The sequence below is a fragment of the Pteropus alecto genome, unplaced genomic scaffold (genome assembly GCF_000325575.1).
Source record: "Pteropus alecto unplaced genomic scaffold, ASM32557v1 scaffold59, whole genome shotgun sequence".
NCBI lineage: Eukaryota > Metazoa > Chordata > Mammalia > Chiroptera > Pteropodidae > Pteropus > Pteropus alecto.
In genome coordinates this window covers 4,865,096-4,874,121 of record NW_006443292.1, presented here as the reverse complement: position 1 = coordinate 4,874,121, position 9,026 = coordinate 4,865,096, and the positions used below count along the sequence as shown (strand labels likewise).

At 58.9% G+C, this 9,026-nt stretch overlaps 1 protein-coding gene across 1 annotated transcript in view; it reads right to left on the bottom strand.

Moving 5' to 3' along the window:
• LRRK1 (leucine rich repeat kinase 1) overlaps positions 1 to 9,026 on the bottom strand; it is a 112,030-nt gene that overhangs the window by 25,287 nt on the left and 77,717 nt on the right. The window contains exons 12-17 of the mRNA XM_025041236.1: positions 5,032 to 5,161; positions 4,301 to 4,413; positions 3,685 to 3,899; positions 1,735 to 1,899; positions 1,056 to 1,228; positions 63 to 280 (exon numbers count right to left, since the gene is read on the bottom strand). Of these exons, the coding sequence (XP_024897004.1) occupies positions 63 to 280; positions 1,056 to 1,228; positions 1,735 to 1,899; positions 3,685 to 3,899; positions 4,301 to 4,413; positions 5,032 to 5,161 (1,014 nt within the window). The remainder of the gene's footprint in view (positions 1 to 62; positions 281 to 1,055; positions 1,229 to 1,734; positions 1,900 to 3,684; positions 3,900 to 4,300; positions 4,414 to 5,031; positions 5,162 to 9,026) is intronic.

The following is a 9,026-nucleotide window of genomic DNA, read 5'->3' as shown; positions in this document are numbered from 1 at the left end:
CCACCCCGGCCCTGTCACCGCCCACCCCAGACCTTCCACTGAGACCCTGCTCACTCAGGGACCAGAGCCTGGGGACGCAGAGACAGGGGGAGGGGCGGGGTCCCCACAGAGGGCAGCAGGCCCCCTCCCGGGCTCCGGCGGGATGAGCCAGGTACTCACCAGCCTCCCCGCCAGCCGCTGGCAGCCGATGGTGCTGCCCACATCCTTCATGCTGCACGTGACGTGGAAAATCAGCTGACGCAGCCCCTCCCGGCCTTCCAGGCTCTTGCAGGAAATCTCGCTGTGGGTGTGGAAAAGAGCCACGCTTGCCGGCCGCACCTCCCTCCCCGACCACGGCCGCAGCATCTGTTTCCCTGCGTCTCGTCTCAGACGCTGGCGAGCCGGGGGAACTCGTGAGACGCGGACGCAGAAATCCCCTGCGGCCCTACTCAGTGCAAAGCACAGTGCTGGGTCTGTCTTTGCAACGTGTCCATTCTACAGAGGAGGCCAGTGAGGCGCACAGGCACCGGGGGACCCCCAGGGACACAAGCCGGGAAGCAGCAGACTGAGGCGGGACCCAGGTGTCTGACCCTGAGCTGGCGCCCCTATCGGCACAGGCCGCAGGGGTCGCTGTCAAGGGCACAGGAAGCGTCCTGTGCTCTGAGCCAAGTGGCCACGTCCCCAGGCTGCCTCCTGCTCCAGCGTCCCTGGGACTCCGCCCAGAGGGAGGGAACCCAAGAGCCACCACGGCCACCGCGGCCACGGACGCTCGTTCCTGCCGAGAACGTTTTCTTAGCTCACTGTGGCTTCAGTGTGATCTGCAGGGTGGGCTCAGGGCATGACCTGTACGGCTGTCATGGGCGCTCGGGACGAGGGGCGGGTGAGGTGGCAGCTCGTGGGCGCTGGCCCACCTGGCCCATCCCAGCGGCACCCTCCCCCTCCCCCTGGGGGTCGAGCTGCTGCTCCCCGTCCAGGAAGGGGCCCCCAGAGCTGCGTCCTCAGGCCGACCCCGGGAAGACGGACACGGGAGGGACTGGCAGCCCCGGCCGCGTGCTGGGAAGCCCGGGGACACTCACTGTAAGTGTTTGGAAGTGATGTCGGGGAAGCCGGTGGCCCGGGGCCCGGAGGGCGCGCGGCACAGCGCCAGCACGTAGGCCCGAAGCGTCGCGATCCTCTCCACGCGGAACTTGGCTTCGATGAGGTCCAGGTGGGTGCCGACCACCAGCACCACGGCGTTCGGGGCCTTGGCCTGCGGCAGGGACCCCGCGGCTGGGAGCGGCTTCCCTCACCCGCACGAGGGCCCGGAAGCCGCCCCCTCCCCCCGCCAGGGGTCCCGGAGCCGGTCACCCAGAGCTGTGCCCCGCACTCCCGCGTCTGCGACCCTCCAGGGCCTGTGACGCACAGACCGAGGGGTGTGCGAGGCCCCCGCGACCCCTCCCGCGGGGCCCGGCCGTCTGAGCCCTTCGGACAGGGCACCAGCTCCCTGGGCCGGCCACGTCACCGCCACACTCACTCGAGAGTGGAGCCCTGTTCCCCTCTGGTCCCCAACGGGGAGAAGCCTTTACATTTAGGGCAGACATCTGGCCAAGGAGGATTTTAACTGCCCCGCTGTGAGCCACGGGTCGGGGGCCTCTGCGAACGCCCGTCAAACGCAAAGCGTTTCTCCCTCGCTGTTTCTTTGGTTCCCAGTCGAGGGGGACGCGTCATAGACGTGGCCCGACGTCTGTGACGCCTGAGGCGACGCCAGGCCCTCACCTCGATGCTGAGCAGCCAGAACTGCAGGTTGGCCACGGCCTCCTCGCCCAGCGCCAGGTTCCAGACGACCACGTACAGGGCTTTGTCGGTGAAGAAGCACTGGTTGACAGTGGCCATGCTGGCCGGGCCGCCGATGTCCCACACGTTGAATTCCACGGACTCGACCTACTTGAGCAACAAGGTGCACGTGTGAGCAATCGAGGCTTCAGTCAATCAAATCGAGAGAACCGGTCGCTTTGAATGCTGGACTTGGGGCCTGAAAAAGGCATGACAGGGGGAGAGACGTGCCCGTCTCGCTGTCTGTCTTAGGGACCAGTCATCCGAGGGAGGGGAGGGGCCCAGGGGTGCAGGGGCGGACTTCCAGAGGCTTCCATGCACTGCTAACGGGGCGGGGCCAGGCCCTGGACGCTGCGTCCACCTGCGCATCTGTGCGACATTGGAGGGCACTGTCCCTCCCTGTCTGGACCGCACACAGGAGACGTCTTGCCAGCGGTGACGTCAGGGCCCGCGCCGAGGCTAACCTCCATCGGAGCGAGGCCGAGGCCAAGGCCAAGGCCAAGGCCAAGGAGCCGGGCCTGAGAAATGCGTAGGTCGGAGGGCGCGGCCACCAAGGACGCGGGGAAGCCGCCCTGCCCTGACGTGGGAATTAAACAAAAGCTTAGCTGTCGGCTGCCGGGAAAGGCTGTGTACACGGCGGTGTCCCTGTCTCGCGATGGGGGACGGGTCTGGCAGCCGAGGCTGTGGTTTTCTGTAGCAAGGGACTCTTCCCACGATGCCGCGTTTTGGCCTCCGAGACCCTGTGCTGACCCGCTTTTGTGTAAAGATAAAAACGGGCAGCTGCTCTAAAGCGGGCGGAGGTCCGCTTCGGAGGGCCACACGGAGAGCTCCGGAAAAACGGGCAGCTGCTCTAAAGCGGGCGGAGGTCCACTTCGGAGGGCCACACGGAGAGCTCCGGGGCCCGGTATCCGGGCCCAGCATCAGAAACGTCGGGCGCTCGTCTTTCGACGAGAAAAAGTCGGGGGGTGGGGTGGGGCACTGAATGATGGCGGGAAGGAAGTAGGGGGTCGAAGCAGAGGGAAAACGGACATAGCAAGTCGCCCCTCAGGCCCCGGGCGACCGTTCGGTAAAGAGCAGCTGGAGGAAGGTGACGTTGCATAATCATTGCTTTGTGGGGAGGATTCTCCCGCCCACGCATGCAGCCTCTGGATTTCCACGGACAGCCTCCTTGCACCTGGACCCCTGCGTGCTACACGTAACCACAAATTCGGCCGCAGGTGAGGGGGGGCATTATCGGCGCGTGTCCGGTCTCTAAGCTGGGAGCCGTAGCTCACGGCTCGATTCAATCCCACTAGCATGCCGCGGGCTTTCTTTTCTCTGGTTCGAGGGCGAGACAATTTTCATTGTCGTCGTCTTACACTGAATGGAAAGCGGGGTGATGACAAGTGTGTTGAAGGGTTTGTTCTACAAACTAGACTTTTCGGAACCTGGAGTGAAAGCAGGCGTCGGGGAGGACAGGGCATTCAAACTCGGGGTGCGTTCTCAGCCTCCCCCCTAGGGGCGGGTGCTGCTGTATCTTAATGCCTAGTGTGGTAGTTTATTCCCAGCCCTGGGGTGGGCCGTACCCCAGACCATCTGAATTGCAACCTTAGGGGCCAGAAGAGGTGAGGCCTGGGCCCTGCTGTCTTTAAAAGTTCGTCAAAGAAATCCCACAGCCAGCCAGGGTTAAAAGCCACTGGCCCGGAGCCTCGAGGAGCTCTCACGGGGAACTACGAGGTCAGGTTAAGAAATTACCCACTGCCCTTGGCAGGAGCTGGTGTGGAACAGCACACAGGGTCCCCCACGAACGCCCTGGGGTTGCAGGTTCCAGGCTCTCTCTCTGCAGAGGACGGACAGGGGCCCTGGGAAGCTCCCTCCCGCCCACGGGGCCTCTGCGCGCTGACCATCCTTGACCTTGGCTTTCGAGCCGGCTGGCCTCTGGAGCTCCCACTTGGTGGTCTTGATGGTGGCGTCGCCGTGCACCAGCTGGGGCGCCCGCCCCGTCTGTAAGATCTCCAGGAGGCTGGACTTGCCCTGGCGCGGGGGCCCCACGACAATCATCTTCATCAGCTTGCATTTCTCCGCCCTCCGCAGCTGAGCTCGCAGGTAGGACAGCACCGCCCGGGGGCCTGGGCACGATCAGAGGGGGAGATGGGCGCTCACGACCCCCGCGGGACAAGGCCCTGGCTTGCGGGAGCCCGTCCCACATGTTCTAACGGGGCCAGTCGGGAGGATCAGTGGGTCTGAGGGAGGGAAGGAGAGACGCTCGTCACCCTCAAATGGACGAGCGCAAGTCGAGGGCGTCAAGTGGCAGCCGAGCTGCCTGTCCGGCCGCAGACAGCTTTATCGCACGGCCGGCCATAACACGACGGTCCCCAGCAACGACCACTTCATGCGGAATTTCACGGCGTCCTCCCAAACACGGGAGCTGGACGCGGGCTCCACGGGCCGCCCAGCCGCTTCCGCCCCAGGCCCCTCCCGGCGGGACTGGACTCGTCCCCCCAAGGGGGTGACGCCGAGGAAGGCCTACCTTCTTTTCTGATCTCGGCGGGCACGTTGCTGATGCTCAGGTCTTCAATGTCCAACTGCCAGAGGTTGCCCAGCTGCCCCAGCTCAGGCGGGAGCTCTCGGAGGCTAGGGTTGCTGAGAACACACACACACACACACACATGCACACACGCACACCACGGGAGAACACACACGCGCAGCTGTGGGCTTGCAGGGGCCACCGCAGCCTGCACCCCGAGCCTGTCATCTTGGGCTCTGATTTCAAGCTATCGGTTTACATACTAATCTCAGAGCCTTTCTCTCTGGAAAATCAGGAGCATGGATGGCATCTCCGTCTTAGGCAAATCCCCGTGGCCTAGAACTGGGTCCCCTCCCCCGACTTTTCTATCCCTTCTGTTAATTACACACCCCTAAAGGTTCTCACCGCCTCGTGTGCCAAGCAGCAGACAGAGCCCGAACTGCTTTCTGCTGCCGTCACGTTCTGCGCACCGTCTGAGGCCCCGGCTGGAGGCGCTCAGTGAACGGACGGAAGAATTTTAACTGCTCGTTATAACTGAGCGAAGTGGCACCGCAGACGTCGCTGCACCGTCCCCTCTGCCTTCCCCTCCCGCACCGGGCTCTGAAACTCTCACGGCTGCTTCTCGGGGCGTAGATGGCTCCTGTGTCTCCGGTTTCTGTGTCCCTGGCTGGTTTACAGAGGACATTGTGCCTCCCTGGGCCAAGGGGCCAGTGCGGCTGCCCCAGCTGACTTACTTTCCCAGGTAGAGCTCGGACAGGTTCTTCAGGAGGCAAACCGAGGAGGGCACTGCGTCCAGGTGGTTGTCGTTCAGACAGAGGACTTCTAAAGACTCGCTGAGGAAGGCCGGGAATTCCAGGACACACGCTGCAAAGAAACGGCGAAGCAGACGGCAGACTTGATTCTGGAGCACGGCAGCGTGGCTCCGCGACCCTGGATCCACGACCCTGGATCCACGACCCTGGATCTACGGCCCTGGATCCGCGACCCTGGATCTACGGCCCTGGCTCCACGACCCTGGATCCACGACCCTGGATCTACGACCCTGGATCCACGACCCTGGATCTACGACCCTGGATCCACGACCCTGGATCTACGACCCTGGATCCACGACCCTGGATCTACGACCCTGGATCCACGACCCTGGATCTACGACCCTGGATCCACGACCCTGGATCTACGACCCTGGATCCACGACCCTGGATCTACGACCCTGGATCCACGACCCTAGATCTACGGCCCTGGCTCCACGACCCTGGATCTACGGCCCTGGATCTACGACCCTGGATCTACGGCCCTGGCTCCACGACCCTGGATCTACGACCCTGGCTCCATGACCCTGGATCTACAGCCCTGGATCTACGGCCCTGGATCTACGACTCTGGCAGCCGCACGGTAAGACGCTCGTGCCGCCAGCCGGAGATTCTGATTCTGCGCATGGCAACGAAGGGAGAGCAAGCACGCTCGGTGGCACAGTTTGGTAGAGCAAACACAGGGGACAGCCTAGCGTGATGGGGTGACGCACGACCACCTCAAGCCCGGGTGCCACCGGACGGCTGAAAACACACGCACAGCGTCAAGGTATCTAGAAGGCTTGATTTGTGGACCTCAAAACGTGTTCAGACGTGTGAGCAAACACACGCGGAGTGTGTTCATGCGTGTCTGTGTGTGTGTGTGTACACACCGCAATGCACACACGTATGCTATATGGCGTTATCTGTATGTACACATACTATACATGTATGCATGTCACAAGCACATGCACACACACATGTTGCATGTTACAGGCACCTGCACACAACACACACATGCACGTGTTCCATGCTGTTGCAGGCATGTGTACATGCCACATGCACATACACGTATGTAAACGTTACACGTGTACGTTAGACACAGCATAATTGTTCCCAAAGACTATTCTGCGCATGGCAACGAAGGGAGAGCAAGCACGCTCGGTGGCACAGTTTGGAACAGCAAACGCAGGGGACAGCCTAGCGTGATGGGGTGACGCACGACCACCTCAAGCCCGGGTGCCACCGGACGGCTGAAAACACACGCGCAGCGTCAAGGTATCTAGAAGGCTTGATTTGTGGACCTCAAAACGTGTTCAGACGTGTGAGCAAACACACGCGGAGTGCGTTCATGCGTGTCTGTCTGTGTGTGTGTGTGTACACACCGCAACACACACACGTATGCTATATGGCGTTGTCTGCATGTACACATACTACACACGCATGCACGTCACAAGCACATGCACATGCACACGTCGCATGTTACAGGCACCTGCACACAGCACACACATGCACGTGTTCCATGCTGTTGCAGGCACGTGTACACGTCACATGCGCATACACGTATGTAAACGTTACATGTGTACGTTAGACACAGCATAATTGTTCCCAGAGACCCATGAAATTGCACAGCTGTCCCCAGGAAGGGACATTATTAGGAGGCTGAGTACTTTGGTGTTGCTCAAAAATGTTTACCGTGTACATGAATTACTCCTTCGATTAAAAAACGTAACTAAAAAAATAATAACATGGATTTGGTTTTCATGCTTCCTAAGACGGGATTCTCTAAGAAACAAGCCAACTCCTAGGATTTCAGTGACTTCGTTGATGAGGCCAATGACGAGATCACTATTAAAATCACGTCAACGCTGCCGTTTCCACGGGCACCGCACGGTGTGAGTTCAGGAAAACTGTGGCCCAGAGCCTGGAATCGCTCAGTGGGACGGGGGGATCAGAGGTTTGCGTTTCAGCAGAATCTCTGAGGTGCCTTTTCCTCCCTCCTCGGGCAGCGCGAGGGGGCAGGACGGCACCCCCAGGTCCTTTTTCAGCTTGGAGAAATCACTGCCTCAAAGCCCTGTCGCCCGGTCCCTGCCCAGCGGATGAGCGACACGGGGAAGCCAGCATCTTTTGACGGGCGAAGCGATAAGCTCCGGTGCCCTTGACCCCAGCACCGCGGACTCAGGCTTTTCCTCCACGCACAGAGCTGCAGTGTCAATGGCAATGGGGCGACCCGCCATCAGAGAACGTTCTGGAACAGCAAAACCGGCGCCTGGAAAACCCGCCCCGTGAGCTGCGCTGCTGGATGGGGCTCTCTCAGAGACGGCTTTGTGCTAGACCTTTCACAAGAAAGTGTCCAAAAAACGCTTCTTTTTTTCAATGACACCGGATGACCAACTTGAACCTGACCTCGTTCACACTGAGTGGACATCAGAACGGAATGAGGCTCATTGCTTCTTGGAGACGTATTCTGAATACCTGGCCCTGGAGGCTTTCCAAAATTTTTGCCGTGGTGTTTATTAAACCTCTTTAACTAACAGATGGAGGGAACAGACAACAAGCAGTACGGGCAGCAGTAACACCTGTCACAGACCTCCTGGCCCAGCGTGGGGACCGTAAAAACGGCCCGGGAAGCACAGCCCGAAGTATTTATGACCTGTAATTATTTATTCATAAGTTATTTATGACTCCGCTGGTCTGAATTTTACCGTAAAAACAGCCATCCAAATTATTTTTGGACGAGGCCACCGCACAAATATGACCATTCGAATGTACATAACTTTACTTGGAATTTTACGATCCATCTGCAAACAAGTTATCTTTTATAGATAATTCCTCACCCAAGGATCAACAGCCCTGAGAGACTAACCCCACTGAGGAAAAGCGTTCGCAACAGGCCTCCTTATTTTTACCCAGGTGTGGGCCTCGACGTTTTAGACGAAAATAAAAAAAAAAAATCAAGGGTCCTTTGTCATGTGCCAACTGTACCATTCACCTCTGCCAAGGACACTTCCAAGGGGGGGGCCTCCTCGTCTAGCTCCCCAGATGCGCTCCGCTGGCCACCAGCAAGTCATCCTCCAGAACCGCTGCCCGTCCCTCCGGCGCCCTCCCCCGTGAAGCCCTGTGCTCTGGTGGCTTCACGAGGGAGCGGCCGAGCCCACCTCCTCACACGCTCGTGCACGGTCCGCATTTTAAAGTTGGAGACGGCCTTCTAATCGACCGAATGTCGGACGCTCAACCCACGGCGTGAGCGAGATTCACGCCAGCGACTCTCTGCCGCCTGGAGTCTGGTTCTCGCATTCGTGGGGAGAGACTGTTTCTCTTCCCTTCCAAGAGAAGTCCCTACGTCTGGGCTCGGCCTTCATTTCTGGATTTCTCAGCTAGCTTTTAAGGTCTTTCCCACCCCCTAATTATACATACAGCTTTTTAAATGTTATTTTATACTTAAATCTAAAATCCACATGGACATTTCTTTTTTAGTTTACGTGAGGTTGAGAGTCTAGCGTGGTGACTGTCTGTCCCTTCTACCTGGAGAAGTGGTCACACCTACACTCCTTATTCTAACAATAAAACATTATTTCCCACAAAACGGAAACATCACCGTCGTCATAAAGTCCTATGTTGACTTAGGTCAATTTTTGGGCTCATCTGTTTCACTGGTGATGTGTTACAGTTTCGATCACATGTAAACACACACGTGACTCATATATGCACATCGTGTGTATACACACATGCACGGCAAGCCATCGAAAAGTACCACAAGCGGACAGAGTATTTTGTTCACCTCCTACAAATGTGTCTTGGCCTCTGTGGCCTTTCTTACCCCTACCTGACGCCATCTGCGCTTAGGACCACGTGACAATATAGACCTATTAAAGCCCAAGAGTTAGATACATTTAAAATGACCTAGATACCGGCTTCCGTCCTACGGGACAGCAGGGCGG